The sequence below is a fragment of the Microcebus murinus genome, chromosome 5 (assembly GCF_040939455.1).
Source record: "Microcebus murinus isolate Inina chromosome 5, M.murinus_Inina_mat1.0, whole genome shotgun sequence".
Lineage (NCBI taxonomy): Eukaryota > Metazoa > Chordata > Mammalia > Primates > Cheirogaleidae > Microcebus > Microcebus murinus.
The window spans coordinates 26,153,320-26,180,608 of NC_134108.1; the positions used below are offsets into that span (position 1 = coordinate 26,153,320).

The window sequence follows — 27,289 nt, forward strand, 5'->3', positions numbered from 1 at the left end:
GACTTTCTTTGATAGGACTTTCTGCAGCCTGGGCATACACTTTTTCCATTTTAGAATGGGGACATCTATACTTTTGGAGAGATAAAAATTCTTTTTAATCACCTACAGTGATGCAGTTGGAATTTTTTTTTCATATTTCACAGGTACATAAATATTAGAACCAATTAGTTATGTTTAATATTGATTTGATTTTGGTCTTCATTCAGAGATATTTGTTCTACTTAAAAAAATAAGACTTTTAAAAAGGGCACATGGTGCTCAATATTCATAAAGTGTACATTTTCTTTTTGTTTGATGTTTAACTTATTTTACTTTTTTAGTATGTATTTTTATTTTTTTTTCATTTTCAAGTATATAAAAGCCAAGAATATACATATATACTGCCTATAATATACTATAATATACACTATTGTGTCTATCACCACATTTACTATTCCTATCTTTCATTTACACACTTGTAATTTAAAATAGGAATGTCTCTATCTTGGAATTATAATGTATTTTTTCCTACATAACCTTTCTTGTGGTATCATCAAATGGTCATTCAGTAGGTAAATAAAGATTTCATTTTTCATGTGTTGGTCTCAGGCAGGTTCTCATAGTCTAGAGCATTATTTTAATTTTCTTCTTCTCCATGATCCCAAATGAAATAATGTTGAATATTATTGCCTGTTTAATGGTACATGTAAGGAAACTATTAAATGTATACTAGGAAGTGGAAGTGTTACCTTGAAACAGTGAATATTCACTAGAGTCCTTTCACATGTTGAAGTGTTTTCAAAGGTTGATATTCAGTATCATGCATATTCAGAAAAGAGTTTTTATTCTCTTTGAGCCAATATTAGTATGCAGAGGCACAATCTCTGCTTTTTAAAATTCCCCCTATAATTGACATTCTTATTAATTTCTATATCACTCTTATGGAATTGATCCTTTCAGTATGTTACCCATTGGAGCCTCCTCAATGCTTTGTATATTTTTAAGGGTTTTAACAAAAACACTTTTTAAAATTGTGGAGGGTTCTCATTTTTTAATTTTTATTGCTTATACACACATACACTTGGAGTGATGGCTTCCAGGTAGATTACTACATTTTGCTTGGAAACACTAGTTTTCCACCTGACATTTAATATTCTTCTACAATATAAATGGCTATATAGTTTTCTAACATTTGGAATGTTATTCTATATTACACTTTGTAATATTTTTGGAAATTTAGGTTAATTTTTCATCTTGTAATACATGCCCTTGTAGCTACATTTTCATGTTCATACATTTTCGGCAGATGGTTGAAGAGCAGATTTTTTAACAGGCTGGGGCTGCTAGGTTGAGTATGAGTTAAGAGGGGAATGCAACGAAGCTGCAAGGATATGCAGTCACTTAAGCATTAAATCCTAATAGCACACCAGACTCTGGGGTGAAGGCCAGTGGAATATTTTTACTTGCTCAGGCATTGGAGTTATGCAAGCAGAAGATATTGCACACCCAGGGTTTCATGATTGAGAAAGTTAACTTGCACATTTTTTTTTTTTACAGGTTCAAAAAGGCATTTGAATCTGAGCCAACACTACAGTCAGGAATTAATTATGCGGTCCTCCTCCTGGCAGCTGGGCACCAGTTTGAATCTTCCTTTGAGCTCCGGAAAGTTGGTAATTACGACTTGATATTTTACATGGAAATCAAGTAACTGCCCCCAACTTGGTGCAAAGAAAAAGAAATATTAATAGATAGATCCTTTTGCTCTCTATCTCATCAGACATCCGAACAACAACAAAAGAGCTTATTATATTTCTTTGTTTGGTGTTTCATACTATTGTGCAGGATCCTGATATTAGGATGTAATTCAGTTTTTAATTTATTTTACCTTCTAAAAGCCCCTTGGTTAATATTTATTGTTCCAGCTCAAATTATTATTGAAGATATGGGGCTCTGCATTCAGCCCCCCAACTCCTAATAAGGTTAGTGTTTTGTAGGACATCAGGAATGTTTCCTATTTTAGATTGTGCTCTCCTGGTGCTTTAAAAAAAAAAAAAAGCTCTGCTATTCCTTTTTTCTGTTTCTCAAGCACACCTGCCCTTAAGATTTCACTGGTGTTGGAAGCAGAGCCTTAAACCCCCAGAGCAACAGGTCAAGCAGATGGAGGTCTTTGTAGTCGCTTGTCTCCTCAGACTGTCTCTGAACTATATAGCCACTCATAGGATGTACTTTTGACTCTTTTATTTATAGACATTGTCTCATCTGCTGGTTTTTCTTTGGAATTTAAAGAAATTGGGGCACCTTAATGAACAAAGTTTGAGTGATTTTCTTGGTTTTGGCTTTGAACACTTTTTTTTTTTTTAATACTAGATACTGGAATACTGTCTATCGTAATCAGATTTTGCTCTCTTGATTGTCTAACCACCTCCTTTCAGAGAACCTTTCTAACTCTTGTACCAGTTATTAATCCAGACATAAAAGTATTTGACTTTATTTTTCATAAGGAAAAAAAACCCATATTGAGCTTAGTGAAGCAATGAATTTTAGAAGAAATTTTTTCTTTAAGATTTTTAACTTGAGAATGTTTTCTTTAATTATTCTTAAAGAAAAATGAATCATGGGCTTTTAAAAAACATTATTTGGGAAGAGATTATAAGACATCTGTATGTAATATTTTGGGAAATCTTTGAAGATAATTAAAGTCTGAATATTAAGTACTTTTTAAAGGCCCAGAGTGAAAGAATAATAAAATATTTATCATTGCTGGATGGCTGTGGTATTAAAGGCACAAAGGTCTGTTTGAAATAATTTTTTTGGTTAAATGAAATCAGACAAAGTACATTGCAACTTAGGCTTTTCAGAAATTACAATTATAATAAAATTTTGCATCTAAGACTAATTTTAAAACTCTAGACAAGCCAAAACTATATCAGTGGTCTAAAAATAATTGTTGGTGCTCTTTTTTTTCAGTGTTTTTATTGATACATAATAGATATACATATTTTCAGGGTACATGTAATTTTTGGTGTATTCATATATTTATTTCTCTGTTCTTTAACTTAAAGTGAAGTTTTGTTGAAGCCACTAAATCACTGCAGGAATTGACATTGATTTGCATATGTCAGTAGAGCAATGACAGTGGCTTGAAAATGTACTTATTCTAAATCTCGTTTTTAAATCAAATATGTATTAAGATGGTCAGGACTTGAGGTTTGAGGAACTGTGATTAATATAACTTTGTAAAGAAAAGGTACTTTAAGTTTTTCCAAGAAGAACTCATTCAGAATATATGTTGAATAAGCATTTGAAAACTTGAAGTTGACTTCAAAATTTTAGAAATTGTATAACATGACACAGACCTAAAATATGACTTGATAATGAATTTTTAGCTGCTGTAAGAGCTAAATTTTAGGTTTCTAAAATACTGTGATACATATTCTAAATTGTATGTAGCTCAGTCATGAAAAAATAGTTAAAACTTACAAACTTAGATTCTATTCAATCATAAATTATGCTAATCAAAATAGGTTAACCTAAAGTTAATTTTTATATGGTAAGATAGGATTAAATGGATTTTTGAAGAAAGGCAGGTTGGCTAAATAAATGAATAGTCTAATATAATAATGATATTAATCAATAGTATATAATAGAAATAAGACAATTAAAATATTTGGCATGTGATGACTATGAAATACACAACATGTCTTGTGAAATATTCTCAGCCAAAAATGTTTAACCCAAATCTTGATATAATGTCTACTTAAAAGGAATTACAAAATCTAGAGAAATAAGTTAAACAACACCATGCAATGCCATCAGACAGATCCAGAATGTGAGAACACCATAAGATAGCACTCCTGGTCTTTTCAAAAGGTCAATGTCATGGGGAAAAATGTGTGAATGGATTGGTTAGATTAAAAGAGATTTGGAGACATAAAAACCAAATGCAGTTACTGATCATTAATTGGATTCTGGTTTGGAAAATAAAAACTGTAGGAGACATTTGGGGAACTACTTAGGAATTTGAATCAGTACTGGATATTAGATGAAATTAGGGAATTGTTATTTTTTGTTGGGTGCATAGTGGAATACGATACATAGAAGAATGTTTTAGGCATATGCTGTAATATTTCTGAGTGAAATTGAATGATGTTTGTAATTTAATTTGAAATGTTTCAGCAAAAATATTCAGGAAGATGAAGCAATAGCAAAATGTTAACAGTTGTTGAAAATCTGGTCATTCATTTTAGTATTTTTTTTCCATTTTCATGTATGTTTGAAATTCTTCATAATGGAAAGTTAAAGAGATTTTTCCACCACTGGTGAGCTGTGACTTTAAACAAGTTGCTAAATCTCTCTGGGCTTTGTTTTCCTTAGTGCAAAAGGAAGATAATCTTTAACTCATTCCATTGTTGTATAGGTTAACATTTTCAATATGTATAGTGCTAGGCATATAATGAGTGTTTAGTAAAGTCTCCATTTTCTATCTTTTTCCACTAAAACATCTGTGAATCTAATAACAGTTGCAAGATGATAAAACTATGATAAAAACTAAACTATTAAAAAAACTTTAATACTTAGAAATCAACTAGTTCTAATGAGAACATTGTGCAAATTTAAATTGCACAGACAATGAATCAAAGAAATGGTAAAATGGTATTAATAGTTAAAGCAACAGTGACATACTGTTTACTCTTTATAAATTTAGCCAACATGTTTTTAAATAGAAATATTGAGCTGGGAAGGATTTGGTTCAAGGGTATACACGTACGTTAGCAATTTTGCTTCATCAATTTGGCCCTATGGATCAAGAGCCTTGAAAATATTGTAGCCTGGAACCAAGTATAACTCTACTTCTGAAACTCTATCCTATGGAAATAATCCTACGTACAGAACTAATTTTATGCACTAAGATGTTTATTTCTATTTGTGTGTGTGTGAGAGAGAGAAAGAGAGAACTCTTAAATATAAAAAATTGGAACCATGTTCTTAACTCCATACTTAAAAGACTAATATCTTCATGTAGAAACAAGTTTCACACATCACTTGCAAAGAGCATAAAAGCTCATTCACAAAAGAAATGCAAACATATGAACAGATAGTTAATCTCAGTGGTTAAAAAAAGACAATGCTCCTTTTTTTTCCCCTCTGTCATATTGGTGAAGATGAATGGACATGATATTCCCCACCACTGGGAAAGGTGTGGGTAAGATGGTATTGTCAGATGCCTCTAGTGAGAGTGTAAATTGGTATAGTATTTTCCTGAGGGCAATTTGGCAGAATGTATCAATGCTTAAAAAGGGCATATATTTTGTCCTCAACAAATCCACATTTAGTACTTTAGTAGAAGGAAATAATTGAACAAGGACACAAAGCATGTGTACAAGAATGTTTATAGTAATAAAAAATCCATCTGCATTTGGGTAAATAAATCATGGCACATCCATATGCTAAAATACTAATTGCCATATAAAATATACATTTTGTCCAAATGCTGGCTGGGTGTCACGATCATATGACAAATATATGCCAAACCCAAAGCTAAATATCGCATCATAGAATGAATTTCTGGGGTATAAGAATAAATCTGAAATTTTATTTTTAAACTATTTTTGTAATTTTACTATTAAACATTTGTACAGTCCCTCTTTGAAAGGTTGACATTATGGTTCACTGCTAGGTTGGTCTTGGGTTCATCATTCTGCAATATGACACAATATGACACAGTAAAGAGATGCTCATTTTCAACTGAGGTTGGTAGAGGCATATGTTTTTAGTATCCATTTTCCCCATGCACTTTCTTTTTTCTTTTGTATTTGTTATACTTTTTTATTATGTTCAGCTAGAAGATCATAGATATTGTTGTATACATCTATGTAATTTTTTTCATCTTAAGAAATTTTGAAGTGGCAGAGCTGTTCTCTTTTTAATTTATCCTCAAAAAACATGAAGTATTCCCAAATGGACTTGTTTCCTAAAATACTTACACTTTAAGTGGAATTATATAATAAAAAATAACATAAAAATTTTTAAAGGCTTTTTTATTTTAAGTATAATTTTCAAAAAGGTACAATGACTCAGGAAATATAAAATGGGCACGTGAAAAGATTTTATGTAACTCAATTAATGTGGAAACCAATAAGAGGCTATGTCTAGTTCAAAGAGCATTTAAGAAGGTATTCATAGACAATTGAACAAAGAAATGCTAGCATGAGATTTCTGAGTTTGATTTTTTGAAAAAGCTGGGTTATTACAACATGTTCCACTAAACAGAAATTATTTGATTCTTTACTGGACAAAAAACTATGAGTTAACAAGTAAAGTTTTTTATCTTTAATATTAATATAATAAACGATAAATAGTAAGATGAATTAGTTACACTTTCCCTAGACAGTCCTTGAGTAGCTTTATGCCCCCATATGATATTGAAATGACATATCCTACCTTTTTGTCTTATTCCCAAATCTCAGATAATTTTCCTGACAGTTTAATATTATGGATGTTGTAAACAGTTGTTGTAAGCAATTCTACAAGGGTATTTCTTTTTAAGAAAACAAATATTTATGAAATGCAAAAATAATACAAGACACATTAGAAATGAAAATTTATAATGAAATGTAAAGAACCTAGAAGTGCCAAAACAATGTTGAAAAAGAACAAAGTTGGAGGATTTACATTACCTGCTTTCAAGAGTTGTTAGAAAGCAACAATAGTATCCCTTAAAAAAAAGTGACAGTAACAAGATAGTGTTATCTGTCAATCTGTTAGTCTGTTTTTTCTTTTACTTTATAAGTGGATAATAACTGTTTTTGTATATAAAATTATTGTAAATTACTGTAGCATTTTACTCTTGTAAAATATCTACTATATACATTTATACTTCAACTGATAGAATTTCAGCATATAAAACAAGACATTTCTCTTTAAGTTATTAAGAATCCATATTATAATAAGAAAAAGAGGGTTACACAATGTTTACTATTATTACCTCTTAATTTATGTATATACAGACATATACAAAAATTCTAGACAGATGTACATCAAAGTGACCATGGCAGTTATCCTTGGGTTTTCAAATTAAAGGATAATTTTCACTTTCTTCTATGTACCTTTCTGATGAGTCTGACTTACTTTTTTTTTTACATTGAGCTTAAACCACTTTAATAATCAAAAACTTAAAGCTAGTTTAATGTGAAAGGAGGAATGAAAGCTTGATTTTGCTTTTTAATGAAAAGTTGGCTCTGCCTATCTGTGGTGTGTTTGTAACATTCTGCTTTCTGCTCATCTTCTAGGGGTGAAGCTAAGTAGCCTTCTTGGTAAAAAGGGAAACTTGGAAAAACTGCAGAGCTACTGGGAAGTTGGATTCTTTCTGGGGGCCAGTGTCCTGGCCAATGACCACATGAGAGTCATTCAAGCATCCGAAAAGCTTTTTAAACTGAAGACACCAGCATGGTAATACTCAGCTGTTTATGTGTTGATACAATTGTTATTAATAAACAGCTCCATGTGGTTCCCATATTATTTTTATTGAACTGACAATTAGATTATTTTATTTGTATATAGAATAAAATGCAGAATCTAGAGGAAAATGTGATATTCATAAAGTAAATGTGCTGAAGGTAGGTTCTGATGACTTTGGACATAGGTCATGTCAGCTGGTCACTGACTTTGCCTTCCCTACACGTTGGCCAGCCCACGTTGGCCAGTGCTACCCACACGAATCATGCTGGGGTCATGCATTTTGTACCTGCAAATGTGATCACAGTGATCTTTCTAAAATGGGTGTCTGACCCTTCCCCTCCAATGAAATCCTTAAATCAATATAGCTTAATTGTTCCTCACAGCCTAAGGGATAAAGTCCATCTCCTTGGCTTGGCAAACAAGATTTGCCTTTAGCCATTCCAGCCTCGCTCTTGTCACACCCTTGGTTTACACTGCTCCCTCTGAATGCCGAGCAGTGCCACACTGCGGTTTCGTTCATGTGTGTCGACCTAAAACCCTTCCTCACACCCAAGACCCTTCTTTCGTGTTTCTGTCCTTCTTTTAGTTACGCCTCTACCCATACTGATGATGTGGCTTTTTTAGTGGTATCTCTGTTTATATCTCCATTGATATTTATTCATGGTGTTATAACACTTTTTTACATCTGTCTCCATGGCACTGTGAGCAACTTGAGAACAGAGGCTGTACTGACTATACCTGTCCACAGTAGGCATTAGGCAAATTTTATAAAATAAATGAACCAATAAATCTGTGCATTCCACTCAGCCAAATTTGCTGTTTCTTTCTGATGACTCTTCTGATGGCAGAGTTTTAAGTTCCTTGGTTCTGTTAACAAGAAAACAGGCACTATTTTCTGCGGTATTACTAACAGTTGCAAAACTGCACTTTAAGTTTCCACTAACTTAATTTTTATGGAATGTTACCTTTCATATTTATAGTTAACAAACTGCCTGCATAGCCATTATCTTGTATAATTATCTTGTTTCTCATTTCCCCTAACTTTTTCCTTTGAGGCACCATCTGTCTTATTAGGTTTGAGAATACCTGTATAATATATAAGCTGAGTTGCTTCAGGGGAAAATAAAGATCTCTTATCAAGGGTCTAGTTACAAAAGCTTCCTCAAAGAAGCATATTTACAAACAAATGCATAAACCATTTCTTTGAATAGAATATAGGCATTTTAAAATAGATGTTTTAAGTAGATGTATGGTCCCAGTCTAAGTTACTAAAGCTTGCCCAGCCTCAGTTTCCTCATCTCTAAAATGGTGATAAAACAGCCTGTGTTATTGAGTTTTTGTGATATATAAATGAGATAACATGTGAAAGTACATGATATATAACAATGAAACATTTTTGGTGAATCTGGATGCATAATTATTAATGGCATATGCAGATTAGGTTTAAAGAATAAAACTGGGATACATGGGAATGGGTGGTTCTAAATTTGTCTGTTATATGTTTTATATCTTTTAATTCTCAGGTACCTCAAGTCTATTGTAGAGACAATTTTGATATATAAGCATTTTGTGAAACTGACTACAGAACAGCCCGTTGCCAAGCAAGAACTTGTGGACTTTTGGATGGATTTCCTGGTGGAGGCCACAAAGACAGATGTTACTGTAGTTAGGTTTCCAGTGAGTACTCTTCACCTACATCTAAGCACATTTTTGTATTGTTTCTTTTACTTAAAGAACATCTTGTACTGTGATTGTAACAGTACTCGTGGGCTGATTTTCATGCCCTAAGACTGCAGTCTCTGGGTAATATATTTATTTTCTTCAAATTGGTTTGCTTTAGCTTACTTTTTAAAATAACCTCTCAAAGTCAGAGAAATGAGATACATTTTTATGTTTTTGCCATGGAATTTGGTTGGTTCCTTTTGGTAAGTGGTAAAGTGTGCTCCCCAAGCAAGAAAAAGATTGTCTCTTGGTTTAGCCCAGTAGTCTAGACATCTCTTCAGACCAGACAGATGGATACTTTTAATTCATACTGTGGCTTTGTTGATGCCATCTTAGTATTGGACTCACCTGCATTGTTATTCTGTCTCTATCAGCCATTACCTACGTGAGTCAGAGTTATATGTAATATCCCCAGTCACTATTTATAATGCTTTAGACCATAGGAAATGATGACTAGTAGTTTCTGGTCTGCAACTCATTTTGGCTGCTCTCTAGCAGATTTTAGCTATATATATATGTATATATATATATACACACACACACATATACACAAACACACATATATACACATGTATATTTAAATGTATAACACACACAAACACGCACACACTTTTTAAAATATATTGCTCATCTTCTCAGCTGGTGCCTTCCCCTGGTAGTTCTCAGAATACCGTGCAAAGCCGTATGGCTTTGGCATCCAGTTCAAGAAGAACTGGCAACGCACTATGTGCACAAATTTCTTCCCATGTCAGAGTGATGCTGTAAATCTCTCTCTCTCTGTTTGAGCTCTCTCATCTCTATCTTCCATACTCAGAGGTGATGACATTTCTCAATTCTTTTTGTAATATCTAGTTTTCTAGTTCCAGGGTCTAGTTTTCTAGTTGTTAGGGTCATTGGCTTCGTTTATTAAATCCGTGGTTCCATTAACATGCTTTACTCTTCTTTCCAGATGAAGCATTCAGCTCAGCAGTATCTTTCATCGAAAGCCTCTGAGATGAAAACGTTTCACTTTACTCTCCAGCCTAGATGATGAGTGGCCTAGGAAAACACTTATCTTAGGGCGAGCTGGCAGCTTGCCTCTAGCTGGTGCTCTGAGTAGCAGTAGATAGGGTGGTGAAAGAAGAGAGCACAGAAGTCAAGTATTTAATTGACTGTTGATTTGATCGACCAGAAAATTGGCTATGAAAGGAAGCCATTCCTATTAGCCACTTTGAACTGATTTAAATTAGTTTAATATGAATTAATCTGTCATGATATAAATAAGTGAATGTAAAAAAGTAAAATCAGAAAATATTAAGTGAGAATTTAGGAGAATATAGGTATTAACTCCAGGTGAGAGCAGCATTCTTAGGCAAGGGACCTATAAGCCCTAAAGGAAAATATTAACCAATTCGATTTCATTAAAAAATGGAAATTTTTGTTGAATAAAAGACACTATAAACATGCCAAATAGGAAACTGCTAGACTGGGAGCAAATATTTATTACAAATTTTGCTAAATGGTCAATTCACGTAATATAAAAAAAAACCTCCTACAAATTGATAAGCAAAAGCAGAAGAAAAAGAAAAATGAGCAAATCATATGAAAAGATAATTAACTTCACTGGGTAGTCAAGAAAATGCAAATTAAAAGGAGACACATTTTTTGCCTGTTGGACTCAAAGAATTAAAAAGTTTTACAACAGTTGGCAAAGCTGTGGAGACATGGGCATTTTTAGAGATTTCTGATGGCGTAGGAATTGCTAAATATTTTGGGAAATCATCTGGGAAGGACAGCATGATTGTATAAAGGATCATGGAGACTTCAACCTTATTTTTGCAACATTTCATTTTTTAAAAATTAGTTCTGAAACAAATATGGCAGTATATTAACACTTTGCTGTCTGAGGCTGGTTGGCACATAGTTGTTTGTTGCATTGTCTTGCAAACACATCTATAGCATATTGTTTGATTTTTTTTTCAGCCATTCATTTCCTTCTTGGAACTTTTTGGCTTATTTGGGGACTGTCTTTTTGTGAAAAGACTAGCGTGCAGTGTTTTCCTCCTCCTCTCTAAATACTGCTCCTACATCAGAATTCATAACTTGGGTACTCAAAATTTCTGTCCCAGGGTTTGTTATTATTATTAAACTAATAATAGTGCAGAATAAATAAACTAATAAGAGTGCAGAATTGTGGTTTTCTAGCTTATCTTAAGTTGAGCCTTCTTATTTATAGTTACTTCATCTTTTGTGAATTCCATAAAATGTAAATCTACCAAGAAGCTCTGAACTCAATGGAAATTGCTTTAGGATTAACCACTTGAATGTTTTCTTGCGTTTGCATGTATGATACAGCACTGCCGAAACTGCAAAGATGTCGCTTAAAAACTAATGAAAGCAATAGGGAGGATTTTTAAAAATCTTAATGTAGATCATAGTATAGCAGAAAAACAAGACCGATATTTGGGTAATAAATTGTGACCTTGTGACCACTGCTGAAATTTGCCACGTATGCTTCACCACATGAAGAAAGGCACCCTTCCAGTACCTGTGCTGCTCTCTAAGTCCCTGCAGCCTGCCATGTCCTTGGAATAGCATCTTCCATGGTACTCACTTACAAAGGCTGCAGTAGGTCTTGATTAGGATGAAAATATTATCTTTCTTTTGAAGTGGCTTAAATATTAAATAAAATCCAGGGTGGCCTATATTATAAAATTTTTAGTTTGATTGTTTCCATTTGTCTCACTACCATATTCATTCATTCTCATTCCTCCAAGAAATAACTGTGACTCTGGGCAAAAGAAAGTTGAAAGTCTATTTGAGAAATTATTTGAATGGTACTGTTATTTATTATTATTTGTCTTCAGCTCTACTTATTCTCCTTTTCCTTACCTCTCTTCTTGGTATATTTTCTTTCCTTCTTACAATGAAAAATTTGGAGACCATTAACTCATCACCTAATGGCAGGGGAGAGAAAGAAGAGTGTGGTGCTCTTGAAGACTCTGAAAAAACTTAGTTATATAACTCTAGTTAATATCTACTCATCATAGGTTTTGCTGTCTTCCTGTTTGCTTCACATACATGAAGTTAGCAGTTAATTATAATGTCAACCAGTGTAAAAGACAAAGCTAAATGCAAGAATATGTATACTCTTAAGTGAGTTGTATCTAGCTTTATGGCTTTATCAAATTGCCTCCTTTTCCTTGTTTTTTAGCAGCTTTCTGTGACCTCTGTAATGTGTGCTACAAATTCCTCACATTTTGTCATTTCAAGGGTAGAACAAAGGGCTCAGCAAACATTAAACAATGATTATTATTATTACAACCTTGTTTTAATTCCTTGTGCCAAGTTAGGAACACATTGGTCAGATTTTATCTATGAGAAATATTTGAGAAAGGGCGCAGTGGCTCACACCTGTCATCCCAGCACTTTAGGAGGCTGAGGTAGGAGGATCACTTGAGGCCAGGAGCTTGAGACCAGCTTGTGCAACATAGTGAGATCCCCATCTCTACCACACACACACACACACACACACAAATTAGCTGAGCATGGTGGCACGCACCTGTAGTCCCAGCTACTTGGGAGGCTGAGGCGAGAGGATCACTTGAGTCAAGGGTTTTGGCGTCACAGTGAGTTAGGATTGCGCCACTGCACTCCAGCCTGGGTGACAGAATAATACTTGTCTCTAAAACTAAATAAAGATTAGTTCTAAAGGTAATTTCCTTAAGCAGTGGAGTAGAAATAACTATTCCAATGTCTCTGACAGTTAAGTATTAGCTTTTCTTTTCTTTTCTTTTTTAAACATTCCCACTGACGTCTGCATAGGAAATTTAGGCTAGGTAGGTGCCTTTAAGCATCTGTACCAATTATAGCACCTTTCAAATCAGAGCATGTGTGGTATTTTAATTCTGTGCTCCTAATGTGAGATATCAGTAATAATATTAATACATAACACAGTCCTTTGATGTAGATTCTCAGTTCATTTATCATATACACCTCATACATCTCCAGAATAGGAGCAAATTTTATTTCTCTTTTTCTCTCATAGGACTAAATATATCATTATTAAAGTTACCAATTTTCTCCCGAAGGCAGTGCAAAGACATTTTTATTATGTTATACAGCTAAGTCCATTTATTTGATTTATATACAAAATTCTTTCAATAATCCAGATCATTTAGAAATCCATTTACGTGGGTATGAAAAACATACCACTACATCATTATGATAAAGTGTGATGGCTAAAAACCTAAAATAAGTATGTGACATTTTATATATGGGGTCTTTTCTGTGTATAGGATTAATTTGTTTTACCATGTTTCTGCTTTTCTTTGACACATTTATAGTTGTAGAAATAGCTTTTGTAGTACATGATAAAGTATAAGATTTTTTAAAGTATTAGTAGTAGATTCCCTGAGGATAGCGGAACTAATATATGGACTTCAAAAATTTATTTCCCAGTTTGTTCACAATATAAGCTGATATATTATTGAACTTTGTGATAATTGTATAATACCTTAAAATTCTCAAAGGATTCATAGCAATGATAATAATCATATATTAAAAGGGTTTATTCTAGCAACAGATTCAGAGCCTCATCTGATAATCTCTCATGTAGGGGCTGGGGTGTTATAACAGCTCTAGGTGGTTTAGACCTTAAGTCACTAATATTAGTTTCTTTGCCTTATCTTTTCAAGGTATTAATATTAGAACCAACCAAAATCTATCAACCTTCTTATTTGTCTATCAACAATGAAGTCGAGGAAAAGACAATATCTATTTGGCATGTGCTTCCTGATGACAAGGTAAATTGTGCGATTATTAACACCTAAGAACACTAGGAAGGAAGAACTTTATATCCTCCTAGTAGTTACATATTCCAGCAAATGTCTGCCTTAGTTAAGAAGAAGTAGCTTGACTGTATATTTATCTTGGCATACATATATTCTGTATTATAAAATTTGTTAAATTTGAATTATGAATTTTACTCAGTAAGAAACAATTGAACTATTTGGATTTTTAGTATAGATGGCATAACCATCCAAAGTATACTCAAAATTGGAATATTTCTGTTTTATAAATTCATGCTATGAATTAAATTATGCACCAAAGAACTAATACTTAAAATATAGGGTGTAAAAGATGCATATCTTAATTTTAGAAAGCCTATCAGAATGATGCCACTTTTAGTCTTACACTGGTACCTTTATACTTTTCCTTACATCTGGCTTTTCCTTACATCTGGCTTCGTTATTTAAGTCGCTGCTAAATCTCAGATTAGCCACTGACTCAATGTGCTGTGCATAAAATGAGGTGGCCTATGCTACCACTTGTTTTCAAGTGTCTTAAACACTCTCCTTTCTGCTTATGGCAGTCATGTGGATAAACCTTTCCTCTCTGTAGTCATCAGTTTTAATGCATGTACAAATCATCCTATTTTAAAAAAATAAAAGCTATCCAGAACCTGACTCTAGTCCATAGGATAAACCACAGAAATGAGAGGTCTTATGAAAAACTAGTTTATTTTTCCTCGTAATTGTTTTCCAAAATACCCTTATAATTTTCTTTAAACATAATTCATTTAACAGATGTTTATTGAGCACTTATTCTGTGCCAGGCACTGCCAGGCACTATGTTAGACCCTAGGGAAACAGCTGTGTACAAAATAAGTGAAATTCCTGCCCTTCCGGTGCTTACTTTCTACTCAGGGAGGCAATACACCAATAAATAAAATGTATAGGTATATTCAATGGTGATAAGGGGAAAATAAAGCAGGAAATGGAATCATGAAATGTGGGATTTTAGAATTTTTAAAATGTGGGCTTTGAGTCAAGAGAACTGTGTTTAAATCTTGTCATTGCCCCTGGGCAACTTCGCTTCTCCAAGCTGCAGTGTCCTAATCTATAGAATGAGAAAATAATATTCACCTCAAAAGGTTGTTGCAAAGGTTAAATGAAATAATGTAGGTAGAGTACATTTCACAGAGCCTGGTATGTAATAAATGCTCAATATATTTTAACAGTAACAATGACAACAATAATAAAATCCGTGCAGTGTACATATTACACGGACTAAACTCTAACTTTGAAACCCCAGATTTTAATCCTGTTTTGCTCTGTATACGAAACGGGAGTAATCATTTGGGAGACTGTTGGTGTTCTATTGGGGCACAAACCTGGCTGCGCATCAGAATTATCTGCAGTACCCTGGACGCCAGAGACCTATGGAATTGGAATCTTTTATACTTAGAGTGAAGCTTGGACATATGCATTTTTGTGCAGATGTATCTGTGACTCCAATGTGTAGCCATGGTTGGGAACAACGTTAATAGAGGATGTAGGCATATGGCATTACTCAGTTATAGTAGCTGAAGAAGAATCATTATATCCTTGTCTTTATGTCTAAGCTGGCTTCTGGGGATGATGCTTTTTCAAAGTGTGGTACCCTGGAACCACCGGCATTAAAATCACCCAAGGAATTGGTTGAAAAATGCAGGCTCTTAGTCTGCATGTCAGACTTACTAAGGAGAGTCTCCAAACTCACATATATGAATCACCACCTTAGGAAATTCAACAGGACAATCAGCACATTATGTCTAGTCTATAATGTAACAAGAGGACTATCCCGAGCTCTGATGTGCCCAACTCTGTTGGGACAGATCCTTCCCAGATGTCAATCATGGCCAGGCCCCATGACCTCCATCAGAGTGGCAAGAAGTCACCTGTCCTAGTGCCATAGTTTCTAAAAAAGGCAGTGTCTTGTGCTCAAAATAAGTAGATAGATACTGAGCAGCACCCAGAATGCATTTTTATTAATATTTTAAGTTGCATATGTTTGGATAAAGTTGGGCATGTTAAGTCTGGTAAAGGTGTTTAAGCAGGTACACTAAATGTTGGTAATATGAAATTTCATAATAAGCATGGAGAAAACCATCCATTCTCAACATCAAATCTATCTGGTAGCACTGAGGAATACCTAGAGTAGCATTTCTCAGAACTGTGGTCTTTTGCAGATCCCAGTTTGTGAAATAGTGTCCTGGTTTAACACTTATAAGACAATCTTGGACTGGCTACACCAGAATTTTAGAGGCACTCAACTAATAGGTTGAGGTACCTAAGGATCCTCACTTAACAAGCCAAAAGTTACACATGCCAATATTTGCCACTATGAGCAGAGTCAGAAATTCTTTTTCATTATTAGAAGTGCCAGTTATATAAACACTTGAAAAGTCACTTATGATACTATTAATAATGTATTCATAACAGAAAACTTCCTTGATAATGGATTTTTATGACAGGCTTTCAGCTAAGATGTAGTTGTCCATTATACTCAATTTCCTGGTGAAGTGACAGAGGAAAGGCTTTGAAAGAAGTCACTGGTCCAGCAGCCCTACCAACCATGTATCTAACATGAAAGTTAAAGAGACCTCTCCTGAAGTGTCATGTTATGCCTGAGGAAAGCCCTGCTGAGATATTAATAACAGCAGAGCAAATCAATCTACAAGCATTTTTTGAGTTCTGTGGACCTTGGGATTGTGCTGGTTTCGGGGGAGGACTCTATGGGCTTTTGGTTCAGTGAGGAGGAAGACCAGAGTGCCATGGAGTCCCCAGTGAAGGCTTCCTAAAGGAAGTGGCCCTGGACTTTGGCTGTGGGTAGGACTAGAAGAGATAAAGGGGCAAGGAAAGGAAAACCAGGCTGGAAGAATAAGGCAGAATTCCAACCACGGCCCAAAGTGAAAGTGAGCATGAGAAGTTCAGTGAGGAGCCTGAGTTGACTCTTGAGGGGAAACGTGTGGAGGGTGGTGGGAGAAATAGTTGGGTAGGCAGGATAACATAAAACTACAGAGTGCTATATGAGCTACGAAGAAGAATTTAGACATGTGTTGATAGGAAACAGGCCATCACTGAAGTGTCTTAAAATCTGAGAGCTGGCATGAAGGCAGAACAGAGTACGAGTCAGGAACCCAGGGTCAGTGTCAAACTGCATAGGTGTGAAGGCTGATGTTACCTCTTGGTGCTTTCTGACCTGGGTGATCCACTTAAACTCCTCATGCTTTAGTTTGCATATATATATGAGAATAACAGTGTCTCGTAGAATTGTTTTGAAGATTACATAAGATAATTAATGGAAATCATTTAGCACAGTACTAAATAACATAGAACAAGTGCCCCATAATGGTTGCTATTATAGCTATAAGATTTACCTGGCCTTGACAGAGTTCTGTAGTCTTGGACTTTGGAGGGTCACAGAGAAGATTGTTGGAGGAACTAGCTAAATATGAGACAGGTGGAGATCCTAGAATGGAGTCAGGGGATTGTGACTTCAAAGAGTCAGATCATTTGGAAAGAAAAATGTGTGACTTAATCACTAATTAGGAAGAGGAACTCAGAAGAAGGAATAGGTATTAGGTGACTTAAATTTTGATTGCATTAATAACAGTGGTAGAATAATTAGAAGGAAAACCTGAGTTGTAGAGGAATTGTAAGGAGTTTCCTTTTGGATTTGTTTAGTTGGAACTGATGGCATGACTCCAAGTAGAACTGTCCATCAACTATGTTGAGAATAATCCATATAACTATCTGTATACATATTGTTAATATTGCTTTAAACTACAGTGGATTATTTACATTTTTTAAAAGTATAATCATGTATGTTTTCACAAGCTGAAGTATAGTAATCAACCAGTTGAAACTATAAAAACTTACAGAAGTTGGGAGACGTGAACATTATGGAGAGCAGAGCAAGACTAAGAGAGCAGATTTTCAAATGCTTGATTGGAAAGAGCAAGGTTATCCAAGGATACTTGGAAACAGAATGGCGCTAAAGGAATTAGTGATTAGCAAGGCCGGGAGAATAAGTGGAGAGCCAGAAGAATTTGGAAAACAGAAAAAGAACCGAAAGTGAGCCAGAGAGTTTTTGGAAAATGAGTACTATTTCCAGCTATTTGTTACTGTTTTCTCCTTCCTGGAGGTTCTTCACTCAGTAAAGAGAGCCTTGTGTTGATTCTCTTATGTCTTGTGACAATTGTAGAGAAAATTGTTATGTTATGCTAATAAACAAATATATTAGGATATACACAAGGGCATTAAGAAGGGTTACATATTTAGCCTGTGAATTGTCTTGTTTCCATTTTCACCATCTTTCAATCAAGAATTAAATTTGCATTTTCCCCATTCTCCTATAACCTTTTGTCCTAAAAATTCTCCTTGTTCAAAAGTTGAAACTTTCTTGTATTAGTTTCTGTTTTGGATTTATGTTGATTTCTTTGTAAACCCTTGTTCTATCCACAGTACATTCTTCACCATTGCCATTTTCTCTATTTTTAAAAATAGAAGTAGTCAAATGGGAAGGAGAATAAGCAATACAAATAAGAAACTTTATTAATACCATGTTAGTTTAAAACAACTGAAAAACTATAATTAAGTAACAGATAAGCAACCAGTTTAACAGGTCTTATGTTAAACAGGAAATGGACTGTCATAGAATGCTTAAAATTTTTTTTCCTAGAAGTAGAATGGAGATTGTTGCTTTTCATTTATCCTATTTATTTATTCTCTCACCCCTTCTCTCAGGATTTTCACTCTAAAATGTGGAATGAACAATTCTATGAGCTAGTATATACATTATGCTGCAATTTTTAAAACGTTAAGCACTTTATATAGCAATTCCCAATTCCCAGGGATTGTTAGAGGGCAACTCTACATTCGGGGTCAAAATGAATTGAAATCCCAATCTTTTAATAGTTCTCCCATTGTTCAATCGATGGTTTCTGCTTAAAGTAAGTTAGTACTCGATGAAAGTCTGCATGTGTGCAATGAAAGAAAAACCTAGATTGATCAAGAGAGGTTATTTGGAAGATGTTTGAAATGGTCATTTAGAAGTTCCCCCTTCTAGGGTTGAAGTTTAGGCACCCTTGGCCTATCCAGTGGCTTATACGTGGAGAAGGACTGGGCTGACCCCCTCCCTCCCTCCAGCTCCAGCCAGTGCCACTCAGAGAAGACCCAGGAAATTTATGAGGGGAATGGATTTACCTCAGACGCTAGATTATGAGGATATGATGCTCTCACGCACTGAGGATGTCTTCAGCTACAAAATTCCCAACTAAAAGCAGCTTAAGTAATAAGGAAATGGTATTTCACATTGCAAGAAATGCCAAGGTGGGGTCATTCTAAGGGTGATTGGCAGAATTCTGAGTTGGCTTTGCGATACACTCTTAGTTTTCCTCTCATGGCCTTAAATGGCTGCTCCAAGCATCCCCTCACACGGACACATCCCCGGAGGAGGGGAGGTCCCGGCCTTCATGACCAAAGCCATGTCACGTGACCACGCCTAGACCAATCACCAGCGAGGGAAATGGACGCACCCTGGGTGATTTAGACTAATCAATTTCGCCGTCTCTAAACATTGCCACCAGAACCTGGACAAAATTCATTTTGTGTTAACAAAGGGGAAGGAGGGAATGGCCGTCACCTAGGAAACCAACAGTGCCTACCACAGTATAAATCTTGCCGCCTTAAGTCAGTACGGTGTTAACTCCCAGTTTCTCTCCTTGCCCAAAGTGGCACAGGGTCTGAGGCTGACCAGTACTTAATAAACGGTGGTGATTAAATGAGATTGAGTGTTGGTTTGGGGCCAGCTGGGTAAATTATCACTTCAGCTCTACCTCTGGCCTTGCTTTTTCCCTGGTTCCCAGATGGGTCCCAGGAGCCTTCAAAGCACCTGTTGGCTTTGTAGCTCACCAGCGCCTCCGTGTGGTGGGTTCCGCTAGCAAGGTGGGTGGGGAGGGAGGCCTTCTTCCAGTCGCTGGCTCCTTCTCGGGCCTGGGCTTTACATCACTGAAATGGAACGTTCCCTGGCAGCACTGGCAACCTTTCAGGAAGCTAGCATTCTGGAAATGCTCCACCCCTTTCCTACAAAACCAGCCCAATCTATCTAGAAAATCTTTCCTTGGCTGCTCCCAGAACAGGGCTGATGGAAGATGGATTTTACCAGTGCTGTCTTGTTGGTGTTTGCTGGTTGCTGTGTTCAGTAGCTGGTTGACACACTGCCCTACCAACTCTGCCCTCAGCTCTCACCCTCCTGATCCTGGACATGGTCTTGGAAAGCAGCTCAGTTGCAAGCTCTGAGGATAAGGCTGCACGGTACACAAGTAGTGTACAGGTACCAGCTGCAGCTCCCTGGTCACGTATATATTTAGAAGTTCACCTGAGGCCAACAAGATTTAGAAGCAACTTTCCAAATTACCAGCTGAGGCTGCAGGCTGCTATTTTAATTTACTCCCTCTACAAGCCATGAGCACCTTTTTGTGGTGTCTTCTCTCCCTGGACTTCATGCACAACAAAATTCGCTCTATGTTAATGTAGGTCACAGCCCCATGACCTGACTGATGTGCATTTAAACTAGTTTTCAAATAAATCCACATCGGACTTGAGAGGATCTATTTTTATTTTAAGTTGCATAGTCCTAGCAAAGAAATAAGGGTTGCGGATACAAATTGTGGCTTTTTCAGTTGCTTTAGCCAAGAAGAGAGTTCTGGGCTTCCTCAGAGCCCAAAGGCTTCTTTACCCATTTCACTAGCACAGCCAAGACCTCAACCTCCTGGCAGTGGGTATGAGAGTTTATTTTCCTGGTTGTTTTACATTTATAGAATTGCATTTCAGTATGAAGTTATTACTGTACAGTACTTACTAATCTTAGACACATGTATCAACTACTTTATTTCTGTAGAAATATTTATGCTACCAAGTTTATATTGTTGTCAGGCATTTTTATAGGAAATGAGATCCATCTTGTAATTTATTTAAAGACATGGATTTGATAATTTCAATGTAGCTTTAGTAATAACCTCAAGAAATAAATTTCCACTTTTTTAATCTTGGCCCTGAAAATCACCCATGTTTATCATATGATAATCAAATTTTAAATGTTTGAACTTTATTAGCATATTGAATTTTTCATAAATAAGGTAACAACACCTGTAGCTATGATGCACACTATACACATGTGTACATACATACATACTTACTCTACTATTTTCTGAAGAATAGAACCCCTGCTTTACATGGAAATTTTAATGAAAGATAATTCAGAAATATCTTTAAAACCTTATAGAGATTTTATTCAAATTAATGTTTTTCTTTCTCAGAAAAGAAATATTGCTTGACTATAATAATAGAATTACCTTGATATTAAGTATTTTACTTAAAAAATTAATGCACAACAGTTATTACTAAAAATAGAATTTTAGAATTTAATGAGAAAATTCTCCTAGGCTTTTCTGGAAGCTGTTTTATTGAAGTACAGGAATTATTAAGTAAACTTCACCCTTGTGACTTGAGAATGAATTGCAGTTTCCATCCAGATAATATTTTCATGAAAAACAATGCACTAAAAAAGTGACTATGTATACTATTTAACAAACAATAAAACAAAATTATTATTGTTTTGTTATTTTCCATTTGAATGACTCAATATTTTTTGTTGTTGTTGTTCTCCTGTGTTCTAGAAAGGCATACATGAGTGGAATTTTAGTGCTTCTTCTATCAGGGGAGTGAGGTAAGTTTCTTTGGTATGTTTTATTTACTTATAAGGCATTTTTCAGGAATGTTCATAACCTGGATAGGACTTTTAATCATGATTTTTTTTAAATGCAAAGAAATTCAAGAATCCTTCTGTTGGTGGAAATACTCAACCTTTTTCAGTTGGTTCCGTCTTTTTTCCATTATGAAAAGATTTGCAACAAATGTTCATTGTTGGTCCAACTGATTGGTACTTTTCACCTACAAACAAATATGGTGACTATGGGGTGAATGTGAACTATGGACCAGAATCAAAATGTAGATAAAACTGAGTTATGTGAAGATCCTCTTTGGCTGGCTGAGCTGTTGATTTATTTCTAGGATTGTTTTCTGTCCTTTTGATATACCAGGAAATACTCTCCCCTTGAACGGATCCAAAGCACACATACCGCATCTACCCGCTGTGTCCTGCAGCTAATATTAATGATGTGAGATTACAGGGGATCCATTTTTTAAAAGCTTTGCCTAAGGTGTTCCTGCAGTGCTCTTGAGATTACAGTGGTGAACTGCAGTTCATTTCAGTTCTGACATTGCTGTTATAATGCCAGTGGCTCAGAAAATGCCATTTCTTGAGATTTAGAAATAAGATTATTTTCAGAATTGAGTCAGTGGTTAAGTGTTTAAATATTTGTTGTATAGAAGCTCATCCTCTGGCATATGAGTCAAAAAATAAATAAATAAAAGGAGGCTCATGCTAAACCAACTCTTGAAAATTTCAAGCCAAATTAGTTGTGTTTACTGCTATTTATCCCCACATAATAGAAATGAGAGACAATAGATTTCTGCAGGCCAGTTATGCAATATCCTGTTGCTTTTGGAATAATAGTAATTGGTTTTGTTAGAGCATGAATTGGTAGAGCAGTCTGAGTCACTAATAATTAGAGTTTGCTTGGTATTAATAAAACTACCTGTTACCTCATGAATGATCTGAACAGAAACAGTAGGATTAGGGGCTGACTCATTATATATCTTTCCAATTGATACCTTCTCAAATAAAGCTTTACTTCCTAAATATTTATATTTTAAAACTAGTCATTAGCAAGGAACTCATTATTTATTGCCGCACTTTTAAGCAATCCATTTAGGAAAGTATGGTAAATGTTAATTTCACTTTATCACATCATTTTTCCAGTGAATTATTAATAATTTTCTTTAATTAGACATGGTAGCCCTACATAGCAGGTGTTGTGATTTATAGCAAATACATAGAATGCCTACATCTGGCTATTGCTGGTTTATATGTTAGGAAACTTGAACTCTAATCTGTGACTTCTAAGAGAGTTAATTTTTCCTGGCTTCCTCCTCCATGAAGCAGAGATGACAAGCTATGGAATACAATCCAACTAGGTTAGCAGTTTGTCTTGCATCACCTCAGAACTTGCTCAGCTCAAATCAGTGGACATTTAGAGAGCACAGCTATGTGTCAAATGTTGATTCCTACTCTGCTAAAGATACAAAAATGACTAAAACATGAACCCCTCTCTTGAAGAGCTCACAGCCCAGAAGGGAGGAGAACAGACATTTAAGAACTAATGATACTACAGTATGAGATGAGCAATGATAGAAGAATATCCAGAGAACAGAAGTGCAAAAGGAAGTCTTTCTTTTTAGGGTAGAATTAGGACAGGGAGAGAGGGTAAGGTCTAAGCTGGGCCTTAAAGATGAATAGAATTTTTTTTTTAAATAAAAAATGACATGTATTCCAAATTGAAGGAATAGCAGGCACAAAGGCATAAAATCAGGGTTGGCAAACTATGAGCCATGGGCCAAACATGACCCACTGCCTGTTCTTATAAATAAAGTTTTATTGGAACACAGCTATGTTCACTCATTTATTTGTTATTGAAGGCTGCTTTCAAGCTCCAAAGGCAGAGTTGTGTAGTTTGGCCCAGAAAACCTAAAATATTTTACTATCTGGCCCATTACCAAAAATGTTTGCCAACCCCTGGCATAAAACAGCACGGCCTAGTTGGTCAACTCAAAATTGTTTCATATTACTCTGAAGTAAACCACTTGCTGAGTCCAAACGAAGAGCTATTCCCCATTTCTTCACTCCTTCAAAATCTCTATAACTAATGAGATGCTTTTACTGCCTCCACAAATTGCCTTCCTAGCTTTGGAAACATTTCATTTTTCTGCAGATCTGGTAAAGCCAGAATCACCAAGGTAAGCTAGCCAGTTAATATTTATGCTTTTTCTCCCAGCATACAGATCATTGCCGTAGTGAACAGGACACCTTTCCGTGCTCATTAGAAGGGACATGTAGCTTATATGTGCCTGTAACTCCCAGAGCAGCCCTACTCTGCAGATATGAGTAGGAGGACAATTCTCAGAAAAGTAAATAATTTTAGTATTATGGTGCAGGAGATGTTACTTTTTAAAGTGTTATTTATAACTTTTTGTTATAAATTTATTTATAAAGTTATTTATAACTTTTTGTTATAAATAACACTGGTATGATAATTGGTATTGAATATTTAAAAGTATTTAATTTTCATTGCAGAACCATAGAAGAATTGCTATTTGCCTGAATAATGCTTTTGTTTGTTTCAGTATTTCTAAATTTGAAGAACGATGCTGTTTTCTTTATGTGCTTCATAATTCTGACGATTTCCAAATCTATTTCTGTACAGAGCTTCATTGTAAAAAGTACGTATTAGTCATATGTGTGAAAAAGATTGTTCTTACCTGATCATTATTTTCAACTAATGAGTACACATGTAGCTCCTCTGGAAAATTCATGACTGTGTGGTTATATTTATATTTTATTTGAGCTAATATTTTATAATTATGTGGTATGTTTAACAGTCAAAATTTTGGGGGTTCTCTTTAATAGATCAAGCTTTTTCTTAGTCATAATTTATTTTCTCACAGATAAAACATTAGCCAAGACTTATTGGTTAATTGTTAAATATTATGCCTCATTTTTAAAGTGCTCACTTATTATATATGATTACCAAAAATTTTCATTCTCAAATTCTTTTGAATAATCTCACAATTGTCTACAACAGTGGTGCTTAACCATTCATCATATTGGAATTCCCTGGTGAGCTTTTAAAAAAGTATCTGGGCCCCATGCCAGACTAATTATATTGGATATTCTGGTGGGGGCAAGCCTGAGTTTAGAGCCAATGTTCTGTTCTGTGCTAATACAAATGATAATCCAAAAATCCGTGGTCTGTATTGTATGTTTGCATTAACCTCCCTAGGTATGTTTCTCTATTAATACTTAATATTTCTTTAAAACACTATGATTGACTGTGGGGAGCTAGAAAAGTGAGTGGCAATTTAGAAGTCAAAGTATAATTGAAAGCCAGTTTGGACTCAGAATTTTGCTGGGGGTTGTTCTTATTCAGTGGAGGCTGTTGTGAGCTGTGACTGCACCATGGCACCCCAGCCTGGGTGACAGAGCGAGACCCTGTTTCTGAAAAAAAAATATTACTATTTGACACCAAAGTAAATGACTGATATGCTAGATACAATATATAGTCATTCATTTTTATCTTGGTGTAAAAAAAAGTGAATTTGTTGAATCTGTAATTCTTGGCTAAAGTTTTATCTTTATTATCATAAGACATATGGCCAAAAAGAAAAATTTGGAAATAAGAAAGAGTTTTCTACTTACAATTGAATTCTCAAGGCTATTGATTTGTTTCTATGATGACTGTAACTAAGATTTATGAAATGCTTACCCCAGAACTAATATTTATTTTAATCTTCAAAGAAACCCTATTAGATGAGTAGTATCAATATCTTCATTGAAAAGAGTAGTACAAATAGAGTATTGGAGAGTTTAGCCTAAAATCATATAGTCAATAAGCATAAAAATCTGACATTCAATCCAGGCACACATGACTTCAGAATCCAAGCTCCTAACAGTGACAGTGTGCTCCCATCCCACCGTAAGTTTTATATTCTGCTTACAGATATTCATATTGAAAAGTTTTACATGAATGGCTGAGGCAAGTCTTTCTCCCAGATCTTAAAGCTTGTATTTAAAACTAGATTTTTTTTTAGGTCTTTCACTTTTTCTTCCTTTTGGTTAAACTTGCTTTTGTCTCTAACTCATTATGCTATTTAATCTTCATTAGAGTATATTATTTCTCCAATCAGGCTTGGGAATTTTTTCTTCCTTATAATGGACTTCCAGGAAAGCTGTAGAGAGAAAGGAAGAGTGAGGAAGTAGATGCAGTGTGTTAACTCCATAAATAGGCTTCAAACTCTAAAATAGACTTTGCTCATTGTCATGTTTCCTATGGCCAGAATAGTTCTTGATCCTAGTGGATACTCAATGAGTATTTCTTGAATGTATGTATGTATGTATGTATGTATAACTGGATAGATGATGGATGGATGAAGGGATGGATCAGTGGATAGTTAGATAGGTAGATGACTAGATGGACAGATGGGTGGATAGAGGGATGACTGTATGGATGATGGGTGGATCAATAAAGGAATGATGATGGATGGATGGATGGTTAAAATGAGGTACAAAATAGGAAGAAAGATTCTGAGTTGTATTAGGTAAACTTTTCTTGTGACACCCATAAACTGCTCTTCCTTGGGCTGCCATTGCATAGCCTGAGCATAACCTGCCTGTGAGATCATCAACCCTTGTTCGTAGTACTTCTACTTTATGTCTGTGCCCATCAGTGTCTCCTCTGAATGAACTAGCCACAGGCGGAAGGGGGCACAGCTGTTTCTCACTGTAATTATTTTGCTTGGCTCAGAAGTGGTCTCCAGGAAAAAAATGTTACAAGAAGAGTTTCTGAACAGAAATGTTTATTTTGTCACCTAAAGAGAGGTGGCTTCTATCACCAATGTGTATACAGTCAGCCCTCCATATCCATGATTTCCTCATCTGCAGATTCAACCAACCGCAGATTGCAAATATTCAGAAAATAAAAACAACAAAAAAGACTATAACAATAAAAATAATACAGTATAACAACTAAATACATAGCATATACATTGTATTAGGTATTATAAGCAATCTAGAGGACATGCATAGGTTTTATGCAGTACGATGCCATTTAATGTAAGGGACTTGAGCATCTTCAGATTTTGGTATCTGGGTGGATCCTGGGACCAACCTGCATGGATACTGATGCACAACTGTTTAAGCCAGCCTTTCACAGACTGTATTTATGGGACCCTACATGTATGATATCCAGGTGTGTAGGCAGCACATGTAATAATTGAGATCAAATGTTGTAGTGCCCAATGCTTATAAAATAGTCACTTCAGAATTCAGAGACACTATTCCAGAATATAGGTATTTTATGTCTCATTTTAAATAATAACATTAACAGCAGCAAAACAGTACTAGCTAATAATGAGTGTACTGTGCTAAGCACTTTATAAGTTATTATCTTAAGTTATCTTCCAAACAGTCTATGAGGTAGGCACTTGTATAATGAAGGAGAGGGCTCAGAGAGGTGGAAGGGCTTGCCCAAGATCACATGGATACTGATAATCTTGGTCTGGTATCCAAGTCCACATTCTTAATATTTCTATGACCCTGTCCAGACTCACTGTTCTAATTCTATAGCATACTGTATTATATTACTATT

The 27,289-nt window shown here is 35.1% G+C and overlaps 1 protein-coding gene across 2 annotated transcripts in view; it reads left to right on the top strand.

The window, feature by feature from the left end:
* Positions 1-27,289, top strand: part of MAP3K5 (mitogen-activated protein kinase kinase kinase 5) — a 195,294-nt gene that overhangs the window by 102,346 nt on the left and 65,659 nt on the right. For both annotated transcript variants that reach the window (XM_012739434.2, XM_012739433.3), the window contains exons 8-13: positions 1,537-1,649; positions 7,269-7,428; positions 8,961-9,114; positions 13,836-13,943; positions 21,644-21,693; positions 24,270-24,365. In XM_012739434.2, the coding sequence (XP_012594888.1) occupies positions 1,537-1,649; positions 7,269-7,428; positions 8,961-9,114; positions 13,836-13,943; positions 21,644-21,693; positions 24,270-24,365 (681 nt within the window). The remainder of the gene's footprint in view (positions 1-1,536; positions 1,650-7,268; positions 7,429-8,960; positions 9,115-13,835; positions 13,944-21,643; positions 21,694-24,269; positions 24,366-27,289) is intronic.